The sequence below is a fragment of the Rhinolophus sinicus genome, linkage group LG06 (assembly GCF_036562045.2).
Source record: "Rhinolophus sinicus isolate RSC01 linkage group LG06, ASM3656204v1, whole genome shotgun sequence".
In the NCBI taxonomy this organism is placed as follows: domain Eukaryota; kingdom Metazoa; phylum Chordata; class Mammalia; order Chiroptera; family Rhinolophidae; genus Rhinolophus; species Rhinolophus sinicus.
Window position 1 is genome coordinate 27,701,724 of NC_133756.1, and position 24,019 is coordinate 27,725,742.

General features: G+C 43.1%; 1 protein-coding gene across 16 annotated transcripts in view; it reads left to right on the top strand.

The window, feature by feature from the left end:
- The window catches only part of FGGY (FGGY carbohydrate kinase domain containing), a 378,919-nt gene that overhangs the window by 187,425 nt on the left and 167,475 nt on the right, over window positions 1-24,019 (top strand). For all 16 annotated transcript variants that reach the window (XM_074334784.1, XM_074334788.1, XM_074334791.1 and 13 more), the window contains one exon: window positions 8,468-8,596. In XM_074334784.1, the coding sequence (XP_074190885.1) occupies window positions 8,468-8,596 (129 nt within the window). The remainder of the gene's footprint in view (window positions 1-8,467; window positions 8,597-24,019) is intronic.

Genomic DNA, 24,019 nt, shown 5'->3' on the forward strand with positions numbered 1-24,019 from the left:
CCTGCTCCAGCCTGCGGTGGGTGGAAGAGGGCAGTGCCACAGCAGGGGGTGTGAAGTGAGGAAGCCTGCCGTGTCAGCAGCGTTGGGGTTTAATCCAGATTCTACCACAGCGGAGTGACCCCGAGGTTCAGTTTTCTCTACTGTAAAAGGAAGACACTGAAGTTAATGGTCTCGAAGGGCCATTGGAAGTCCAGAATTTCTGTTTTTGGAACCTGTCTAGAAGAGGAAGGGAAGGAGCTGGAAGATTCAGCATGCTGGGATTTCGTGTTCCTAGACATGACCCTCCATGGCAGCCTCCTGCAAATGAAGCTGCCTCCTTTCTCTACCCGACACAGTCAACACCCACTTGTGATAATTCTCTCTGGCTCTGATAACTACCCCCTGTAATATACATGGTATAGTAGGAAGATCCCAGACTTTGGAATCTGAGGATCCTGGATGGAAACCCTGAAGATGCCCCTCCCTCAGCAGACAGGTGCCTTTGAACAAATTATGTAACCTTTTCATGCTTTTGTTTCTACAACTATAACAGTGATTATAATCCTAGCCTCCTAGGTTTGTTGCAGGCATTGAATCTGATAGCAACTGAAAAACAAGAACAGTGATTGAAAGTGCATAGGTTTTCTTTTTTTCTCTTTAAGATGAACTCTTTTTTTTTTTAATTTTTTTATTGGGGAAAATTGGGGAACAGTGTGTTTCTCCAGGGCCCATCAGCTCCAACTCGTTGTCCTTCAGTCTAGTTGTGGAGGGCGCAGCTCAGCTCCAAGTGTAGTCGCCATTTTCAGTCTTTAGTTGCAGGGGGTACAGCCCACCATTCCTTGCGGGAATTGAACCAGCAACCTTGTTGCTCAGAGTTTGTGCTCTACCCAACTGAGCCATTCGGCTGTGCCAAAAAGTGTGTAGGTTTTGATAAATCGCACTATTACTATTATTATATTTATCTTCCTAAAATACAAGGTGTGTGTGCCACTCCTAGGCTCACTGACCTATAGTAGTTACTGGTTGTTTGTCAGGACAAGTCCCAACTCCTTGGCCTGGTGTCCACTCTGCCTTCCTCGGACCTACTTAGCTATACGACCTGGGGCTTTTCCCCTAGAAGTTAACCGCTATCCACTTCTTGAATCAGACTTGACCAAGCAAGGAGGATCTGAGAGCCGTTATTTCGCTAGATGATGGTATCTTCAACGTCTTGCCACCATCGCAGTGCTGTACCTAGTGACGGGCTTTGGCCTCCTGGTCAGTCACTTTCTAGGCACTTGCACAGGCCTTAATACACGTTTATTGTCCCGGAGTTAGAGAGATACGAGTGCATTACTGGTGGGGTTAGAGTAGGAAACATGTTCCTTCTCTCAGTAGCACCCAAGAGTCACACTTAATCCAGTCCTTTTACTGTCCCAACTGATACTCATTGTCGTGTGTGTGTGTGTGTGTGTGTGTGTGTGTGTAATCTTTTTGTCTAAGTTGATTGATCCGTGTCTTACAGTCTTCTCTTTTTAAAAGAAATCTATAAATTCAGTTGAGTGAACATTACTGAGAATTTACGTGTATGTTCTCGACACTGCTGTGTGCTGGTGGGGAGAGGAAGTGAATACAGCGATAAATAAAATTGTCTTTGAGCTATTCTCATCTAGTAGGAGAGAGGGAAAAAGACAAATGGAGAAAAACAAAACACAGCATAAGGGTCGTTCAAAATTTGATGTAAAATATATGTAGTGTTTGTTTATTAAAACCTGCTGTAGGTCAGAAAACAAGGTCAGGGATATAAAATATATGAAAGACAGTCCAAATCGCAGAAGAGCTTACAGCTATAATAGTTACAATATATAATTCAGAAGAGGTATTAAATGGAAATAGTGTCTACTGAAAGTAAGCCCTGTGAGGGCAGGAACCTATCTTGTTTTTTAATGCATTTTCAGCATTACAACAGTGCCTGACCCATAGTAGGTACTTGGTAAGCATTTCTGTAGGAAGGAATGAATGATGAGGACATCATTAGTGAGTTTTACATGTAATCACTAATTTTAAATAGAACTTAGTTAAAAGGAGATGATTTTTAGGAGGCAAATGAAGGGAATTGAACAACTTAACATTTCAGAACATGTCTTTCAACAGGTGGCAGAACATGTCAGGTTTTGAGTTTTTGTGAGTGAGTAGTTCTGGACAAGTGTAACTCCCATCCAGGAACAAGAATTACTGGAATGTTTTTCAATCAGTCTTGTATCAGTTGCGGTTCCTGGTCTAGAAAATTCTCTGAGATAGCCTGCCTAAGTGATCTGAGATCTCTGTAGAGGAATTTAGGTGCTGTGTATGGGTCAAGCCCCTAATTCTGTCAGTTCTTTTTAAAAGTACCAATAGCCAGTCTACTGGCAGCCATAGGCACATGACGGTATTATGTTTTGTTTAGTGAGGGTTCATGCATCACGTCACTTTGGAGCGTCACCGTAATTGGACCAGTTCTTAACCATCTTTGAAACCGCCCCAGCACATGGGATGCCTGCGTGAAACAACAAACTCATGCAAACCACCACATGTTTTTAAACAAACTCCAGCCTATTGTTTGAGAGTTGCTCTATGCTGGCAGGGCAGGGTGTCACTTCTCACTGTCCTGGCCAATCTGATTGGCCTGTTGACCTTGGCAAACAGAAAGCAAGGACCTGTGCTCCAGAGCTGAGCATGGTGGAACCAGGGTCGCATGCCCAAACCCTCGCCCAAACCTTTCTGACATTTCCATGGGCTTTGAGCCAGCTCTCCCCCTGGGTTTCATCTCATGTTTGTAGGAATACAAAGGAGTACTGAACCTTCCAGTTAATACAGCACCCCAACCCCCATTTCCCCCTTCCTGGAGAGGATAACAGTTCTGTTGACCATTATAATGCATTTTCTGTCTTCCAGCAATCCACACTGTCATTAATTTCTGCTGCTGACGTCAGGAAAGAGGATTATGTGTGTGTCTGAAACTGTTCCCAAAGTGCTCATTAGTCATAGATAATTGAAAAACTGGTAGGGGAAGATTTGGTGTAATAGTAGCCCCCGCCTGTGAAGAGGGGGTACAACCACCAGATAATTGTAGGCTCCAGCTTGGGACCGTTCACACGGAGTCTGCCCATCTGAGTGGGAATTCAGTGGACATGAGCCGAAGATCCTTCAACGCAATTACTTTTTTTTTTACACCCCAAGGTGAGGGTGTGTTCACAGGGACAGAAGCCAGCCAGATGCCAGAGTAAGAAAATCAGTGAATTGTCCATGGGAGTCTCTCCTGCCTTCAGGCTGAGGAGCAGGGTTTAGGAAAGATGCAAAGTATTCTCCGCAATATAATTTTGCTGTTAACTTAAACGAGTTTGTTTTGATCACAAAAGAAATACAAGGTCATGGTATAGAACAGAAGCACAAATGGTAGAGGAGAATTGCCCTGCGTAATGATATTCCGCGTATTTTTCTAGGACTTTTCTGGAAGTATAATATGTGCTTCCATTCTTGTATTCACAGTTGGGGTTACACTCTGAATACTATTCTGCATCTTGTTATTTTCACTTAATTTATCTTGGACATCCTTCCACATCCATAGCTTAATTCTCCCTCATGCATTTTAATGGCTGTGTAGTATTCTGCTGAATACATGTGTCTAATTTATTTACGCTGACCATATTTAAGGGGGAAAATACCTTTTAAAAAGTTACACAAGAAATGTACGTTCAGTGGAGGACAATTAGAAACTGTAGATTAATGAAAAGAAAAAAAAATCACTCATAATTTCTCCATCCAGAGAAAGCCTTTCTCTGTATCCCCCCCCCACCCCCACCAGGAATGCATTTTTACAAATAGACCATCTACCTTCTTTGTTGTTCTTAAAATGAAGTCGTACTCTACATAATGTTTTGCAGCCTGCGTTTTTCAGTTAGCTTGATTGTTTTAAAGATAAACTATTTCCCCTTTGAGCCTTTCTCTACACTGCAGGTTTATCTTCTTACAAAACAAACTGTCAGCTGGCAGGGCCCCGTTGCCTCAGTTGTCCTGTCTGAGGTCCCCTGCTCTCTGTCCAGTGGGCCCCACTGCTCTGCTCCTCCCTGTGTCCTTTCTGCGAGCCTACTGAATGCCTCAAGCACTCTGTCCCGTGGGGCTCCCAGCAGTGAACCTGCTTTTTGCTCTAATGGCATCCATTTCCCCTGAGTCTGATAACTCTGAAACCAGCAATCTGCCATCTGTCTTTCCAGACCAGGCTCAGATGTCACTTTCATCTTGATTTCCTCCACTCCCCTGAGCCAACCTCGCCATGCCTCCTTAGTGTTCCGGAAACACCACATACATTCCACCTTTAAAGCATTTTAAACTGGTCCTGAGAACCTTGGTTTACACAGAACAGTGTGAGTCTTCTGCGGTCAGAGGCGTCCACACCTAGATCTTGGCACAGGGTAGGTGAAAATCGATGGCGATCATCATTATTACCTTTGTGACTGAAATGTGTGTTAAAATGCATGTGTGAATGGTTGAATGAAGATGGGAAGAGTTTGCAAATGCAGAGGCTGTAAAGCCCTGATTACCTCTGGGAAAACCAATGCCGTGAATAATTTAATTTTATGGTGAAAGGAGGATTGTACTTTGGGAAAAGTTGTCAAGATGCGCTAAAGCTTGCTTCTGACAGCTCCTCTAGTCCCCTCAATGCACCTCTAGCAGATGCACTTGTGTGACCTGATGAAGTGATTTCTCTGAGAGGGCCACCTATTTCTGTCATCCTCTGTTATGCCAAGCTGTTTCCTTTTGGTCTCTAGATAAACAGAGCTTCTTCCTGCTTAGGGTCCAGATAGACTATTCCTGAAGGCTGTGGTTCCGGCTCAAAGCAGGAATGTTGATCTTTGTGAATATTTATTTTCATTCCTAGACCACTGGGCTGAGGAGAAGGCCTGGCTCACTGCCCTAGGTTGGATTCTCTGGAGGCAGAGGCTGAGACAGATTTGGGGGTAAAAGATGTTTTCTAAGGGTTTCCACCTGTGAAAGAAAGGGGGCGGGAGTATGATCGACAGAGGGAGACGTGGAATCGTGATGCAATCCCACCACCCTTGGCCCACCCAACAGAGTGCTCTGGAGTGAGCTCTGCCCATTGGAGCCCTTTGGCTCATGTTTTGCTAAGTCACTGGGTATGGCTGCCCTGGAAAACACATCACCTTGTCAGGTGGCCTGAAGGAGCAGGCAGCCGGAGGCTGTCTGCCAACCTCACCTGCCCACGTGGGCAGCATGTCCATCCTTAATGGGGATCCTGATGGTGACATGTACCAATCTACCATACTCCCCATATCCAGGCCACCATCATGACCTGCCATTTATTACTCCACATAATCTCTCCTGTCGGCCTCTGTTTCTGCATCTCACTTGCCAATACCTTCAGGAAGGCCCTCCTCTTTTTTCTTTGGTTGCTGAAATAGCTTCACAGTTGTTTTCTTTTACCCCATTCTGTCCTTGGCTACCATGCTGCCAGAGAGATATTGAAAAATACCCAAATCTAGTCACCTTCCTCCCTAGCCTAATGCTCCTTTGGAGACCCCAGGGGTCTTCCTGATTAAATTCAAACACCTTCCTCTGGCTTATAGCGCATGCACTCTCCTCACTGGCTTCTCCAACCTTACCTGCCTCCTCCACCCCCTGCCAGTTCCCACCTCAGCTGATGTTTCAGTTCACTCAGCCCTTTGGCCAGTCTCCTGTCTTTAGGGCCTTTGCTCCATTGCGAAGCCTGCTGAGAAATCCACCTGTGGTCTTCTAGCACGCGATTGGAATCCAGAACCCCTGACCGTAAGACCAGGGTTCTGTCTGTGCCTCACCAGCCACGCTTCTTTCTAAAGGACGGTTCAGAAGACTGGGAAGGGTACTCTACCCTGTTCATCCTCCTTCTGTCTGGAACCTTGAATGACAATTACACCTTCTACATTTGTGAAGATTGGGATGAAGGTGGAATAAAATTCCCATTTTGACCTTCCTATGAAAAGTAGCCCTTTAAAAACAAGAACATTGAATGTACATGCATACGTCAGAGATGCTGTTGGTTCCGTTCCAGACCAGCGCAGTAAAGCAAGTCTCATAAGAAGGCGGGTCATAATCACTTTGCTGGTGGAGGGCCTTGCTTCAGTTTGTAGAAAAAGACACATCTGTGAGGCGCAAGAAAGCGAAGCACAGTAAAACAAGTCTGTGCAGTGGGCATGATTTTCAAACTGCTACTGTTTAAACATCCATAATGTTTGTTCCAAAAATGCTTCTCTTCATTCCCTCATTCACTTAATTTTTTTTTTTAGTAGCTGCACCAAAATATAATGTAATGAATAAGGGCACAGGTTTGATATTAGAGTGGAATCCATGGCCTGTGCTCTGACACGTAAGCTCTGTCACTGTGGGGAATTTACTTTCCCCTGATAAATGTGCCTCTCCCCATCCATCCTTGCCATGGGGACAATAATAATATCTTTCACATGGGGTCCTTGTGACAGTGAAGTGAGAAAACGCATGATATGTCCTCAGCGCAGTCCCCTGGGACAGAAGTGCTCACTAAACGTAAGTGCTGCCTATTATGGGCTAGAAACTAGACATAGTGATGTAACTAAGACAGTGGCCAGAGCCCAACTGTCCACTGCTCTCTGACAGTCTTCTGCTGGCCTGGGCATGCACAGCAGACTAGAGGTTCTCCTTGCTCTCCACCCGAATATTGGAGCACGTCACATGAACCTCTAGACCAGCACTGTCCAATAAAACTATAATATGAGCAACATATGTAATTAAAATTTTTCCAATAGCCACATTGTAGTAAAAAGAAATAGATGAAATTAATTTTAATATATATTATTGAATATATCCACATATTTCAACATGTAATTTATATAAACATTATTAATGAGATATATTCATTTTTGTGGATTAAATCTTTGACATTTGGTGTGTATTTTCCACTGATTACATCTCAGTTCAGACACTGAATTTCTAAACAATTGATTTAGATTTCTTAAATTAACATTGAAAAGTAGATTTGCACACCCAAGTTGTTCCAAACATACTTGAATCTTTTTCGGGGCCTGAATTGTATATCTGTTTTTAAATTTAAAATGGAATGAATTAAAATTGAGTGAAAAATTTAGCCCTGCAGTTATTCCAACTTCTTAAGATTTCAAATGCTCAATCCACATGTGCCGAGTGGCTACTATTATTGGACAATGAAACTCTACAAGCCATTGCAGCGGTTTCACTCGTCTTCCTCTTCTTTTTCTTATCTAAACTTTATTTTCAAATTCAATTATAGAAAGATGCTTATTACCTATAATGGATAAAAATGGTGTTGTGGAGGTGCTTTGTTTCCAGTTAGGAAAGTGTGGTGAGTCATTCACCCTCCTGCTCACTCTGACCCTCACCCTGACCTCCACCCCTAGGAGTTCTGAAGCACCTCTGCCCATCCCTGGAGCTCCAGGGAACAATGAACAAGTGGTAGGTGTCTTAGTATGCAGCAAATTGCCGACCACACATTCAGAAGCCTAGAATGTTGGAGCTCAGAGGAATCTTAGCATGTATATGAGTCTACCCCACCTTTCCTTGCACTGCAGAAACACGTATTATAAATTCCTTGCCAATGGGGAGGGGGAGTACTCAGCCTCTCTAAACACCTGAGAGCAGATGGCTTATTTCATTTGGTTCTGACTTACACCATTCTCTGTGTCCTGAACTCTTCTCCTTAAGTAGGTTGAGGGCAAGGACCGCCATTTACAGCTCCACAGCACCCACACAAAGCAAGACAATCAATAAATTCTTAACTGAAGGCCTTTCTGACTACAGGAATTCAAGGTCACTTGAAATATCAGGGTCGCTGCATTACACAACTCCAAAGAACACCATTCAAATTGTATTCTATGGTTGTGCAAGTAGCAACCTTGTAAAGTTTGCAAAGTTTAGACTGGGCTTTCTTTTCCAACTGTGGAAAACTTTTAAGAAATTTTTTTTGGAACAAAATTATTCTCTCCGTTATCCTCTGATTAGAAGCAACTACATGAGTAAATTTTCTCACCTTCCTTAGAAATATATGTTCATTAGGCAGTATGTATGGATGTGAGAATGTGTGTATGTGGGGGTGGGGTATGCTGGTAGAGCTGCTGTGTGAGAAGGCCCATTTAACAGTTTGACCATTTTAATCTTGTCTTCAAGTAGCCACTGTGTTTATGTCTTTTGAAATTTCCTATTAATGGAATGTTTCTCCAGTTTGAAAGGTGCCTTAGAGCTCTTGGCTTTGTAAAGCACCCCAGAGTGTGATCCATAAGAACTAAGAACATACACTATTACCGAATGAGCAAAGGGACCCTTTGTGGCTGCATGGTTTCTATCTTTGTGAAGTTGAGGAAATGCAGAGGAAAGGGGAGGGAGCAGACGGGTTCTCTTAAGAAAATCCTAGGTCCGCTTTTGTGTTTTTCAAACTGACGCGTGTTTGTTTTTTCTCATGTCTACCCAGGAAACCAAGTGCTGCCTCCTGGAGCTTCTCTTGGAAATGGGCTCACACCAGAGGCCGCAAGAGACCTTGGCCTTCCTGCTGGAATCGCTGTGGCAGCCTCGCTTATTGATGCCCATGCGGGAGGACTAGGTAATCTCCTCCTCTGTGTCCATGGCCAGCGCTGTGTTCACCTAAGACACTCCTTTCCTGGTTTTAAAGCAAAGATCAAGGGTTGGTGACTCAAAATACAGCAATGACATCTTTTTGCAGTTAGGCATTTGGACAGAATTATAGAACTTTATCAAATATGGAATTTATTTATAACTTTATTAATTTCTCCATGCAGAATAATAGAAAAAAATGATCTGAATCAATATCTGGATGGTTCTTTGGTTTCCTGAAAATTTGAAAAAGATAGGTTCACTTCCAATTAGTATATATGACTATGGTGTGTTTACCTGCACCGTTCTTTCTAAAGGAATTCCAAAACTCTTACAAGTCTAATTGATGTATTTCCATAATATAGTTGTCTTGTATCTTATATCCACTTACTTGAGTGTAGTCTTGATTTCATATCCTAAATAACTGTGAAACATAGCATTCTTGTATTCATTATTTCAAAGATCTGTTAAATACTTACTATGTCTCATTCATGGTGCTAGGGGATAGTGAATTTAAAACATCAGAGTACATCTTACAAAGCAAGCTTTGTTTTGTGCTCTGTTTCCATTTTATGTGTATGTGCATGTATAAACTGGGCCATGATGAAAATGAATTTCTCACCATGGATCATAGTCAGAAAAACTTTGAAAGATATTCTCGTCCACACTTCATAGAACAGCCAAGAATTATCTTTCAAATACTTGCATAGAATTGTACTCCCAGAACTCTGGCCGTGAATTCCAACTCTTTGTCTTTGCATGTTTATGCTCTTCCCAGAATGACTGGTCCTCTGCTTCCTCCATGGCTAACTCCGACTCTGGCTTGAAGACTCATATCAGATGCTTTCTCCTCTGCATAGCCTTCCTTGGAACACTCAGATTCATTTAGACATTCTCTAAGTTGTCCTCCTTTCAGTACTTTTGCCTACCACTATTGAAGAAGTGATCACATTGTATTATAATCACTGATTTATCCACTTGTCTTTTCCACTAGAATAGGAGCTCCTTGAGGGCAGGGAATTATATTATCCATCTTGTATCACCTGTGCTGAGCCCTGTGTCTGGTTCCTGTAGGTGCGTAATAAATGTATTACACGAATAAAATCACATGACGGCAAGACTAAGGTGAAATGGCTTTAACCTGTAGAGTGAGAGTTAATCTGTTTCCTTATGTGGCAGATTATTAAACAATATCTTTTTCTTCTACATAGTCCATGGACTTTCAGAGTAGGGTAGTTCTCACTGATCTGTGAACATGTCTGTCTTGTTCATTTTTATGTGTTTAAGATCTAATACAGTGCTTGAGAAATAGAGAGCAGCCAATAATACACGTGGGGTGGTTGAACGGTAGATAATAGTGACTACAGGCAAGGGTGTGTCTCTCCCTTTTCAATGTGAGCAGTGTACGCTTTTGATTTGAATGTGAAGATTTTGATTTTTAAGGATAGACACAGATTTTGTGATGTAGGTAGGTGCCTGAAGTTCTCTGAGTTACTACCCTGGTGAGAAGTATACAGGAAAATGCTCTTTCCTTTGGCTAGGCGTTGGAGAACCTTAGCCTTCTGGATTCCATCTGCCTTCCCATGAATCTGATCATAGTTTTCTTTTCCTGCTTCTCTAACAGAACACAGGATTCACTACTTTAAGTTACTGATATAGCTTGAGGTCTGACACAACCTCAAAAAATGGTTAGATGAACTCCATGCTAAGACATCACTGAATGTCAAGTAAGAATCCAGCTTTGGAGATCAAAATTGGATACTATCCAGGCCTCACACAAACAAGCCCTGACAGTCACGGTCCCTTCAAGCACTGACTGGGCATGACCTCCCTTGGACCCCACATTCTGACTAGTAAGAGGGGTCAGTACACTGCTTTGGAGAAATCCTCCTGGACTCTCATTCTCAAAGGAAGCATGGGACTGGGGGGCCAAGACAAAAGAAGCGAGTAAAGTTCAACTCATGCCTTTTCTGATTCTGGGAAAAGAAGCGGAAGGACTTTGTGGGCATAAAAACCGAAGATAAAAGAACATTTTGTTCTTAGGGTGCTGGTTAGTAAGCTCTCCAGCAGACAGCCAGAAGATAGGAGTAGCTTTGTTTGCTCTTTGTGGGGGTGCTTCTGGCCCGGGCTCCTGCTGCTGCTATTTTTCTAGCTTATAAAAATAGTGTTAACTTTGTTCCAAGGTCTGTTCTTGGCTCTAGCACCCCAGCTGTCCTGAACGGCAATAACAACCTGATTTCTGAGGCCCCTCTCCTCTCAGTTGTTTTTATCGATCAGACAAACTTCTAATAGTCTGTCAAATCTTGCATCAGGTGGCATCTCCTCTGAGAGCCCTCCCTCACTGCCCCAAGCTGACTTATGCACGTCTTCCTCTTTGCTCTTGGATTGCCTCCATTACTGTACACATTATCAAGCTGTACAATTTTGTCTCACTTACCAGTTTGTAAACTCTGAGAGAAAGCACTCGCCGTTTCACCCATATATCCCAGCATCCAGCATGGTGCTTTGCGCATGGAGGAGCCTTCCTTGGTGCATATTTAGCGGATGAGTGAATGAATGAATGAATGAATGAATGAATGAATGGCGTGTCCTCCACGAGGGAATGATATTACAACTGAGAAATACAGTGTCTTTGTATTACAGAGGCAGTTGCCCCTATATTGTAAGTATACCTGGCTCAGTTCTCCATGAAGCAGAAGAGTGTGGTTGGAGCACTCCCTGATCCACTCCTAGACATGAAGGAATCAGCATCCTTTGTGCTCCCATCATGTTTGCAGGTGTTGGCCAAGCATAAACTGTGTGCCTAGGTTTAGCATCATTCTTTGGTTCCAGATACTGGATTCTTTGCCAGATGTTGAACTGGCTTAAATTGTTCATCTGGGCCATATGTTGCATTGGCTTAAATTCCTCATCTGAGTTGCAGAGTCAAGTCAAAATGAAGATTTTTGAACTTTCTTTCTCTCTCTTCTCACCCCTTCTCTTTTAATAGCAGAATTGGTTTAACCAGTCTTGCAAAGAGTTTCTGGTCTATGCCCTCCTAAAGCAAAACATAGTTTGTTCCAGTGAATAATAAAAAATGCCAATTTCTTCTCACCATTGTCAGTGTTCTGGAAGCAATGCTGATTCTCAGAGCAACTTTATACATGCTATTATTTTGTTCTTTCTGTCAAATGAGACGATGAAGCTAGTAACAAAGATGGCCTGCCTCGCCCAAAGTCACACAGTTAGTGGGTGTAGAGGCATGATTGAAACCCACGCCATCTGATTCCAAGCTCGCACTTCTAATCACTGTGCTATATGGAATGTCTTAGCTGTTAAAATGTGATCCATTCTACTCTTGGATTTGACCCTTAAAATATCATTTGAGCAAGTAACAAATATTTTTTTTTAAAAACTTTTTCAATGAATATTTATTGATGACCCATTTTACTAGTTGATGGGGGTGTAAAGTAGATATGAGAGAGAACTGGACTTCTGGGAGTTTGTAGTCTAGTAGAGAAAATAAACATTACATAAACAATTGCAATTATATGTGCCAAGTATGGAGTGTCTTAGGGAAACATAGAATGTGTCCAAAATTGAGACGTGAAGAATTTTAAAAGAATTCCTAGAGGAAGTAATGTCTGGCAATGTAATTGCAACATTTCTTACCCGATTATTGCTTCTTGTAAATTGAAATTTATTTACTCACTGTAACTTTTAAACTTCAATTAGGCTTTTTTTCCTAATACCAACAACAGCATTGTCATTAATTCAAACAAATATTAGAACTGCTACTCTTATTTGTACGACTATTGTTATAACCATTCTCACTTGCCTTCTGTGTGCCAAGTACTTTGACACTTGACATACTTTTATCTCTTGCTCCTCACAATAATCCTTCAAGGTAGAAGTTATTTCCTATTCTATACATGAGGAAATTAAAGGCAGAAAGCATAACATTTCCATAATTACATAACTAGTATGGCAAGATTTGAACTTGAGCCTGACTGCAAAGCTCGTGTGTGTGTATTTTCTCTATACCAGTGGTTCTCAAGCAGGGGTGATTTTAAACACCCCCCCACACACACACACACACACACACACACACACACACTCCCCCCAGAGGACATTTGGCAATGTCTGGAGACATTTTTTGATCGTCACACCGGGGGAACGGGGGAATGGTACTGGCATGTGGTGGGTAGAGGCCAGGGCTGCTGCTAAACGTCCTGCGATGCTCAGGATAGCCCCACAACAAAGAACTATCCAGCCTGAAATGTCAGTCGTGCTGAGGATGAGAAATCCTCCTCTAACCTGAAACGTCTCCATTGATGGTATTTCCCTCCATCGATTCAGTTTATTTGTGAATAGAAGTAGAAGCCAGGAAACAGCCCAAAATAAGGGTTTTGCTATTATATAAGTACGTTGTCAGCATATATTTCAGGAAATTAACTCTTTAGTGAAAGTAGTCGTGAGGTAGGAAAACTGAAGTGAAGGCTGCGGAGTGGGGAGTATAGGATGATTCCCCCCATCTGTCTCACTGTGAGTCCAGCTGCACTGTCCCACTTGTCTTTTCAACACATCACGCACAACCTGCCTCTGTGCCTTTGCTCGTGTATGGAGTTCGCTGGGTTTGGGGCGGCCTCCCCTGCCCTTTCTACCGAGACAATCCGACTCGTGCCTCAGCATTCACTGTACATGTTACTTCCCTTGTGGGAACTTTTCCAAACTTAACCCCACTCTTAGAAAAAAGTGAATCACTCCCTGCCACGTGTTTCTACAACACTTTGCACCTGTGTCAGTTTTCCCACCATATCGTGTTCACCGTTGTGTGGTCCTCATCCATCATAGAACCCCGTCAGTCCTCAGTAAATCGGAGAATCAATTAAGGTAAGAAATTAAAATGAAAGATCAAAAACAAGGATTGCTAAATCTGGGTGAGGGGGCCTTTTAAAAATATAGATTCCCAGGCACCTATCCCTCGGAGGAGTCTGAGTCTGAATGTCTGGCGTGGGGCGTGGGCAGCCAGTTTGTAAGGCGGAAGGTGTTACCTGGTACCCAGAGGAGACAGCCGCGGGGCAAGTTGGCAGTGGGCACATGGGTCAGAAGCAGCAATGATGTGCAACTGCCAGGTAGACAGGTCAGACCAAACCAGAAGTGTGCTGAGAAGGAGCCAGGCGCACGCTCAGGCCGAGAGCTGGGGGCAGGAGGGAGCAGAGCCGACCAGAAAGTGGAGGTGGACCCAAAGAGGCAGATGGTCTGTAAGGAACGGAGGGGGATTAGACGAGCAGATAAAGTCATGCCGGGAATCTGGAAGGAGAAAAGCAGTGCCAGTGCCTGAGCAGATAGAGCAAGGATAATTCTGGGTGTTCCAGGATGCAGATCAGAGGGGGGAGAGCGTCTTTGTTAATGTGATTTTGAGTTTATCAGTTTAAGTTGAGGTTTAGTTTAATGAGAACCCCCTCTCCTGAGACCGAAGCAGCTGCATGAACTGTGGAGAGGGGTAGAGGGGAGATGTGGGGAAGGATAGCTTCGGGTTTCCTAGGCGTTCCTGGAGATCTGTGCTGCTCTGGACTGCAAGAGACGGGCTGTAGCTGAGACACCAGTTTTTTTCTCTCTGGTCAAGAAGTTGGGAGGAATTACGGCCCTGGGGCTATAGCCAGCTCCCCCTGGCCTGGCTCTTGTGTCACACAACTCAGGATATACGGTTGTGAACCTGCCCTGAAATGGTAATGTCTTTAATTTGATACAAATGCTTCTGTTTGGATAATGAATGATCATAGTCTTTAGAACTAAAAGGTTGCTCCAAGATTCTCTATACCAGATTCTTCAATTTGCAGATGAGAAAACTGAGGCCCAGAAAAGCAGGGAAGCATCCAAGGTCACCCCAGCAAATTACAGTCAGAATTGAAGTTTGAGACTGGGTGTCCTAATGCATCAGCCAGGGGCCCTGCCCCCATTGTGCTGCACCACCTCCAAATTAGGAAGACGGAATGATTTCAGGTGTTTGGGGCTCTGCCAGTCATGGGGAATAAGACCAGGGCTATTAGACCAGGCTAGTTAGTTTTTGACTGCGTGGTAGGGAGATAGGTAATATTAAAGTTGATATTAATTTTGTTGATTAATGTTGATATTAATCTCATTTGTGTACTGACTTGCCATTTTCAAACCATCACCCAGGTATTTTTACCTCCTGTAATGGTTGAATAAACGGACACTCCGGGGGGTAAAGGGATTTGCCGAGAAAGTTACAAGATCAGGAAGGGTTGGACCAAGACTCAAACCCTGACCTGTGTGTCGCTCCCCAGGACTTCACATGTGCTTTGGTGCAGCCTTTGTGTCAGACTGCTGAACCAGTGCTACCTAGTGAATGGAGCAGATGTCTCACCTGGTAGGAGGTAGCCCCTGATCTGAAGCAAATCTCTGACCAACTCATCAGCTTTAGAACCTTATTGGGTATTTAGAGGGAATTTTTAACCAGAAGAGTTTACTTATTCTCGTATATTTGCATATAACTGAAAAGATGAGCTGCTATTTTCCTTTGCTGAGCTTGGGAACAAAAACAAAAACACACAGAAGAACCCAGCCCCAGGTTCTGACACTGCCAACCACCTGTTAGGGGGACTTCCTACTCCAAGTTCAAAAGGTAGAGGACTACTGGAGAAGTGTTTGTTTGGGGGCCCAGGGTCTAATATTGCACTTGCGTCACTGGCTACAAGAATAGGCTTACCCCAAAAGACCACTGTTTTGCATGGCACAAAAACTCAACACATGGTGCTTCCTTTCACATCATATAATATCCATGAGCACTAATGTTTACTTTGGGGCTTGCACATCAGCAGCTGTTGGTGGGAAAATGCACATTTCTCGTTATCACCCCTTGGCGGCAGCCTCACGTCTCAACCGCTGGCTGCTTCCTTATCTCTCCATAGGCCTGGTTAATTTCCTTGTTTGCCATTTTCTCTTCACTGTGCGTTCATATAAGTCATCATAAAGAGCAAAGAGAAATACTTTTTTTGATTTCTCCATGCTGAGATCTTAGGGATTTTCTCATGGCACACTGCAGCCAGTGGAGATGTCTGGAGAAACTAAAAATATTCTTGGAATATAGAAAAATTGCACTAGTCTCCAATTATATCATTCAGCAGCATCACCGCCACCCCAGCTTTCCATAAGTCTAATCAGTATCGTGCACTGTACTCATGTGAGAATTTGGCTTCTGAAGATGATGAGAATGAAAAATCTTAAGGAAACAGCACAGCAGTTAGAACATATAACTGATGTGAATCCTGGTTTCAGTTAGGAAGTCGCCTGACACTCCATGCCTCAGTTTCTCCACCTATGAAATGAGAATAATAATAGTATCTGCCTTACAGTTGTTTGGAGAATAAATGAGCTCATATCTGTAAAGAACTTAGAACACTGCCTGGCAGTGGTGTGTATGTTTAGCTATGATTAATGTGATATTAGCAGATTTACATTATGAATGATAGCAGTAGACAAGAGAAATTCAAAGATTCGTTCCATTATATAACAGATAGGTGATGGCTTCCTTTTATGTACCAGGCATTGTTATAGATGTGTTGGATATAGTTGTGAACAAAGATCCTACTCTTACAGAGCTTCTGTCCTGCTGGGGGAGTCCATAATCTCCCATATAGACACACGTATATATTTTTATGTACATTTTATTATGCATGTATGAATGCATGTATGTACACATGTATACATGCATGTGAGCATCAAGAAAACAAAAGTCATGACTACAGAAGAAATAAACAATTTTAACATAGACAATGTAGACATTGAAAGTATTAAAGATGTCACTTACCTTGGTTCAGTCATCAATTCAGATGGAGACAGTAGCCAAGAAATCAAGAGAAGGCTGAGACTCAGAAGGGCAACAGTGGAAATATTAGGAGAGCTCAGCAGGAGCAACGAAGTGTCATTAGAAACCAAGGCTGAGATCATCCACACCCTAATATTCCCAACTACTATGTATGATGCGAAAGTTGGACAGTGAAGAAGACTGATAGGGAAAAAATAGATTCATCTGAAATATGGTGCTGGAGGAGAGCTGTACAGATACCCTGAACCGCCAGAAAGACAGAGCAAATTAAGCCTGAAACATCACTGGAGGCAAAAATGACAAAACTGAAGCTGTCCTACTTTGGGCACAAAATGAGAAGGCAGGGTTCTTGGGTGGCGGGATGGCTCAGTTGGTTAGAGCGCAAGCTCTCAACAACAGGGTTGACGGTTCGATTCCCACATGGGCCAGTGAGTTGCGCCCTCCACGACTAGATTGAAGACAACGAGCTGCTGTTGAGCTTCCAGAGGGGCGGCTGGATGGCTCAGTTGGTTAGAGCATGAGCTCTCAACAACAGGGTTGCCGGTTCAATTCCTGCATGGGATGGTGGGCTGCACTCCCTACAACTAAAGATTGAAAACGGCGAATGGACCTGGAGCTGAGCTGCACCCTCCACAACTAGATTGAAGGACAATGACTTGGAGCTGATGGGACCTAGAGAGACACACTGTTCCCCAATATTCCCCAATAAAATTAAAAAAAGAAGGCAGGGTTTTTGGAAAAGACAATAATGCTGGGAGAAACAAGAGCAGCAGGAAGAGAGGAAGACCAAATGTGAGATGGATGAACTTTATAAAGGAATCTATGTGTGCTGACCCAGAACCTGAGCTAGGCACTACCGGAAAACACTTGATGTGGACAACGAGCTTATGGCTGGCTACATTCTTACCACCTCCATTTAAAGAGAAGAATGACACTTACCCAGACTCAGGCAGTTCGTGTGATGGAATGGAGAGCAGAACTTTGCTCCGCCACCTGACTCCAGGTCTGCCCCTCTTACTTATATAGCTTCACCCAAGCCCGTGTTAACTGAGTTAGCCATGGATGATTTCATTAAAAAGGTTAAAAAACCCCAGGAAACATGGAGAATCTTTGAATCAAATGTTCGGGTCTAAAGAAAGCTAAGGTCTTATATTTTGTTTAAAGAGAGTGTGTTAGGCTGTTGATCTGTATCGTCACAGGTTCCTGAGATGAATTTAACCTAGAGAGTTAAAGTGTGCCAGCCTGTGATTCACCACCGTGAAACCTAAGAGGGGGACTCTCCCACCAGTATCAATAAGATGAGTGAAAACTTTACACGCCTTCTATATTTAGGCCTTTCACAGCTGAAAGTTGTAAAGAAAAACCCACACAATTCAGTTCTGTGAAATATGTTAAATGTACCGGAATATTGTGGCTCTTGTACATACATTGTCTGCTTTACTGTGGTGTAATGTTATTGCCCAGCCTAACATGTGGCCTAATAATTATTTCCCGTGTGCCTATCTCTATCATTTAATGTAGTACATAGACAGTAACACTTAAACATTTAAATATATGATTACATTTTCGTCTCCCCTACTTAGGCGGTGAGCTTTTTGTGGGCGGTGGAATCTGGTCATGTTCATCTGTGTAATTTCAGACCCCAGCACTCGACCCAGTAAATATACACATTAGTTAATGGTTTTGTTTGTAAACACTATGCTAGGTACTGTATTAGTTACTGCGGCAAAGACAGTAATATAAAGAAATAGAGATATAATTAAGTTCTATAGGAATTTGAAAAAGGGAGAAGTGTCAGTTGAAACATTGAGGCAAAGGAAGGGCAATGATGCTATATTCATTGTGTAACTTCACTATGACAAATGTGCTTGATGGTCTGTATGTATGACCTTCACAGCAGTTTGCTCAAGGCCACACAACTGGTGACAGCCCCCCAGGACATCAGCTACCATGGTCCTTCAAGGTGGTGGGAGGGGTAGCCTTTGAACTGAACCCAGGATGAGCGATATTTTCTCCACTGCAAACAGTGAAATGTAGAGTATTTTGGATGGAGAAAATAATTTAAGTGAAGACACTAAAATGGGGTTGGGAAATGATAAACATTTCAACTTGGCCAAAACCTGTGGTACCTCTAACGGGTTCCTGGAAGAGGAGGCTGTAAAGATCAAATAGGCGGGGGCAGAATCACAGTCCCTGAACACGACGCTGACACGTTTGTGCCTCCTTCGCGTCCCCCCCAGGCATTGGCAAGCCACTGAAACTGGTTGTCAGCCAGAGAGTCATTCCAAGCGGGACTTTATGTAATTTTCATACACGGTAATTTGGGGAGAGGAAAGAGTGAGGGTAGCCTGAAATAGGCTTGTGGCGATGGGCCTTGAAAAGAAGGGAATTTGAAAAGAAGACAGGAAATTTTACAACTTTTCTTGTTTTTCCCCCTAAATCCATTGATAAGGCAAGAGTTGTTTAAATTTTTGGATGCTCTCTATAGTTCCCCTAGCTATTACTAAATTAAGTGTATGGAAGTATCTTTTTTAAATTTGAAAAAGATTACTCTCATATTTGCCAGAAGATAATAAAATAACTTGTTAACTTCAAGACAGGCAGGGTAATTCATCCAATTTCTAAGCTGGGCATTCATTAAAACCTATTGTCTTTAGTTCACTGGAGATATCTAGTGAACTCATTCATTTAAAGTAGAGCTATGAATCCTGAAGTTAAATAAGCAAAATGAAGTTCCCCTTGGAGCCTGGGGCTGGCACGGAGAAAGGAGAGTAAAAGCCTGGGCCAGGGCTGCCGTCCTCAGAAGGTGGCTGTCGGGAGCAGGTGCAGAGGGGGAATGGGAGGGCTGGATCTTGATCTCTGCTGAAGCAGAGATGTCGTTTCAACTGTAGTGTTTGAAAAATGCCAGTGTGTTCCTCCTGGGATTTTCTGTAATTCATTTTTGCTCTCATCTTGCACACTATTTATTTACCTAAGCCTTTGTTCTCCTTGAAACTATTTCAGCCACATGTCATTTATTGTGTTAAAACCCTGGGCCCTTTATTCTGCTCAGGGTTTTTTTGTTCCTCTCTCCAGCTGCTCTACATATCACTTAATTCCCTGACTCTGGCCTGACTCTTACCCCGTGGTGGGAGTCACCTTACACTTCCACCCCTACTCTCCTGGGAATGGGGTGGGGGAGTAAAATCAGGATCCAGCTTCAGGATCTATTTTTCTTTTCTGTCTCCTTGTTGTCTGAAGCTTGGGGCAAGGTTAGATTAATCAGTCTAGGTGTGGTGGAGGCCCGTGCCCCTCCCCCGGGGAAATCCTAGCCCCATAGAAACTTGGCCTGGTTTTGGCTCTCAGAGCGAATTCCAGGCTTTGAAGAATCTGTCAATGTTCAACTAACCCTAACAAAACCTCTGGAAGTTTTTGATAGAACCGAAACTCATACCAAGGGAGGAGGTGCTGAGCTTGGCATCGGAGGCTAGGGAGAGAAAAGTAGCCTGCCAGCTGTTTTTCTCTGAAGTTTCAGGCCTCTTCCCTTAGTTTCAGCGTCCTAAAGAGTCTGTCTGAGCAAGTCAGGTCTCCTTCCTGGCATCTTCCCGAAGCGGCTCACTGGTCTGCTCTGCGTGATTGCGGTGATTGTCAGGGCTGCTGGTTCCTACCTCCAAGACTCAAAGAGTCTTCAGATAATTTTATAAATGAAACCATTTGTCTAGGGGCAAGAAACAGCTGCTGAAGGAAACCTAGTCCTCTTATCTCACCGGGAGAAATTGGACACTAACATTTATTTAGTAACTCCTGTATCTCAGGCACAAGGCTACTACATGTCTCCCCCGTAGATTAAGCAGCCATTCCCATTTTCTCAGGACTTGGCGGGGTGGCTCCTGGGACGCTGGGTACAGTGCTAACACCAGGGATAATGACCCTGTACAGGAGAGGCCATTATTCTCACCCTATCCCGGAGAAGAGTGAGGTGCAAAGAGGCAAGTTAGTCTATAGGTTACACAGCACACGTGTGCTGCTGGGGCTCAAACAGAGATCTTGCCATCCTGAGACCCAGAGAGCTCCACCATCCAAGGTCTTCAGAAGACAAGGCTCCATCCCCTTCACATTATGTAGCCAGCAACCTTGCAGCATCTGATTACTTCTTTCTCCTGTGCCTTTGTTTTACCATGTCTTCTGTCTCAGGGTTTAACTGAAATGCCTTTCCCTCCCGCTGCCCTCCCCCTGCTGGCTGACACAACTTCTGCCTCACCTCCTTCAGGAGGCCCTCCAAGACCAGGGCTCAGGGCTCCCTACTTTCATTAGCACTTCTTTAGATCTGAGTCACTGTTTCATACTATCTTGTAAGTGCCTGTATATCTTTCTACCCCGACTAAACTGAGATCTTGTAGAATGAAGGGAAACAATTTCCATCTGTAGATTTCTAGCACCTAACAAAGTACCTAGTTTGTAATTAGGGATCCATACAGAGCTGTTGAATTGATTTGTAAAATGTCAGAAGGCAGCTGTGTGATTTAGCGTCAAAGTTTTAGATCTCGTTAAGGATTAATTCCATCAGAAACATTTGTGGTACTTTCGCCAGTTCCCTTAATTTTGGTTTCTTTACTTTAGAAAGTAAGTAATTTTTGTGGATTAGCTTGATCGTTTGGATTGGATTTCAACCTGAGCCTTTATATGTCTAAAGCCTGCGAGCAAAAGAACTTGTCTTTTATGAGGTCATAGATGAGACTGTCCAAGTAATCTGGAGGCTGTTTTGAGGTAGGAAAAAAGGAATTTCTGAAATCTAGTTTTTGCTTTGTCTTTACTGTGGATTTTGCTAGTGTTCCCCAAATCTCAGATTTCCCAGCTATTACATATTAGCCTACCTTTGAGATTTGATCTTTCTGAGTAGAAGGGAGGAACAGAGGAGTCAGACCCAGTTATTGAGGGTCTATTCTTTGTCTCTGGCTCGCCCAAAGCTCTTGCCTTGGTTTCTAATTGGTACAAGTTGTGGAAGAGTGTGGCATTTAGACAGAAGTGACAAATGCCATCACCAAGTTGAATTGCAGTAGGTGTGGTGCTATATGTTATCGTGGCTCTTAGAGATGTAAACAGCTTATGGTTTATTCTCAGTAATGTTTAAAATGTCAGCTAGATTGTTACTACTACCTGGTACCGCATCTTTCTTATCCCCCTGGGTCTCCATTATTCTGTTATCAGTTGTATACACAAGGACAGAAAACAAGTGTTCCAATCAATCTCACTAAATTTAAATAACCCTGGCTCAGCACGCACCCTGCTGGAAGGGAGTGCCTCAACTGTCATGCCAAGCCCTGCTATTAACACCAAAGCTGAGAGTTGTCAGGAGTAACAATGGCAAAAATACATGGAGTAAACTATGATCCAGCCATTGTTCTACTCCCTTAATCTTCACAATAGCCCTGTGAGCTACAGCCTATGATCATTCCAGTTTTATAGATCAGGGAACTGAGGCACAGGACAGGTAAGTGATTTGCCCAACTGCCAACCCTAAAATCAGGCAGTCCAATTTTAGAGCCCTCGTTCTTAACTGTTATGCCCTAACTAGTTCAAATATCTAGGAAAAGTGTTTGACATCTCATTTAGACAAAGACCTTCTCTGTTGTCTTTCTTGCTTTGGGGAGGGGGGATTGTGGGGGAGGGGGAAGTTGGTAGTGTTAAGATGTTTAACATTTCTTTGTAGACTTATCACAGAGGATTTTTTTTTTTTTTTAAATAAACCTACTTTAGGATTTAGATTGGGTGAATTCTAAACTGTTTTCTTTTTCCCAAGACCAAGGTGGTGCTTTGTCAAACCCTAGGATCACAGAAATCTTTTCAACTGTTTCACTCCCCTTCATCTGTTAGGCTTGACATAGACCTTTTGGGCTTGCTTTAGTGGCATTACAACAATAAATCCTGAGAGAGATCTGAGTTCAGCTATGCTGTGTTTGAATGCTTAGAATTCTTGTACGTAGTTGAAAAGAAAGGAATTATTTTCTGTAGGCTCCACGAGATTTCAAGTTGGGTAGATCTGCATGTGACACCTTCTTCCTCCAGTCTAGCCATGAGGGACCTGGGATAAGTTACCTGAAAATGTTGGTCTCGTTTTCTCTATTAGTCAAATACTGTGGCAAAAACTACCTCTCAAAATCATTATAAGAGAATTTAACACGATAATATTTGCAAAGTGGCAGGCACAAGGCAATTTTTCAATAACCATAAGGATTTTAGGACCTTTCCTCTTTTCCAATGATTTTGACAATTCTAAACCAGGTGTGTTGTGAGGCTCCAGTAATAATTTTACTACTACCCATGAGTTGTCACTCAAAACTCTTCAGTATCTTTTACCATTAGTCATATTTAAGACGCAGAGCATTTGTCCATGATATAATCTGGTACCTTTATCTAGAAAATGTCTGTGCTTTACCACTATGTCTTGTGCTACATGTATTCATTCATTTGTCAAACAGCAGCAGAAATTAGTGAGCAGTGTCCAGACCTGCCCTGGCCTCAGTTTGCTCATAGGCTAGTAGATGGAAATAGCTATTTAATCAAATAAATTACAGATACAGTGATAGAATCTGTAGAGTGTCAGGGGCTGGAGTACGAAAGAAAGAGACTCTGTGGATTCTCCTTAGCTGGGGGACGGGGAGGGGGACATGGCCAGAAAAAGGCTTCTGATGGAAGGGCTGAGTCTTCAAAATGCAGTCCGTGTTCCCCAGGTAGATTGTCGGGGGGTGGGGTGTATCGTGGAAAGACTCTCTTTAGCAGAGGGAACGGCATGAGAAATGCTTGGTGGCGTGGATCTGCTACGCACATTCAGGAATAAGCAGAGGACTTTATACCTGTGCCCAGCTCTTCTGTGGGTCCTAGATTTAATAGCTCCCATTGATTGAGTCCTGGTCTATTCCACATGAATTAATCCCCATAGCCGTTTTATAAGGTAGGTGTTGCTATCCGGAATCTGCAGATATCACAATTGAGGTTCTAGCGATCAAGGCATTTGCACAGGGGCATGCACGTGAGATTATAGTTCTAGGCACGTTCTAACCCGCAATGTCCAGTACACTATCCACTCGTCACACGTAGCTATTCAATTAATTAAAATTGAATAAAAGGGAAACTTTAGTTCCCCAGTTGGAGCAGCCACGTTGCAAGTGCCCAGTTGCCACAAGTGCCTGACGACTGCTGTAGTGAGTGGGCAGGGCAGATACAGCATATTTCCATCATCTCAGAATGTTCTGTTGGACAGCACTGGTCTAAGCACTTTACATATATTAACACATCTAATCCTTTTAACAATCCTAAGAGGAGTGTCCTATTATTCAAATTGTACAGATGTGGATACTGAGGCCTAGAAGATAAGAAACTTAACCAAAGTCACATAATGAATGAGCCCATGTTTTTAAGCACAACATTATAATGCCGACCCCATATGTTATATTTCATGTAACACAAATGAATATTAGCTAAAAGAATAGAATTCAGTGTCTTCTTTTATGTAGACTGACTGGTGTTTGGTCCTCTGCAGACAAAATGTCTTCCATATGCTTCTTACTGTACCAGGAGTGTATAGTCATTGGAGCCGGCTTT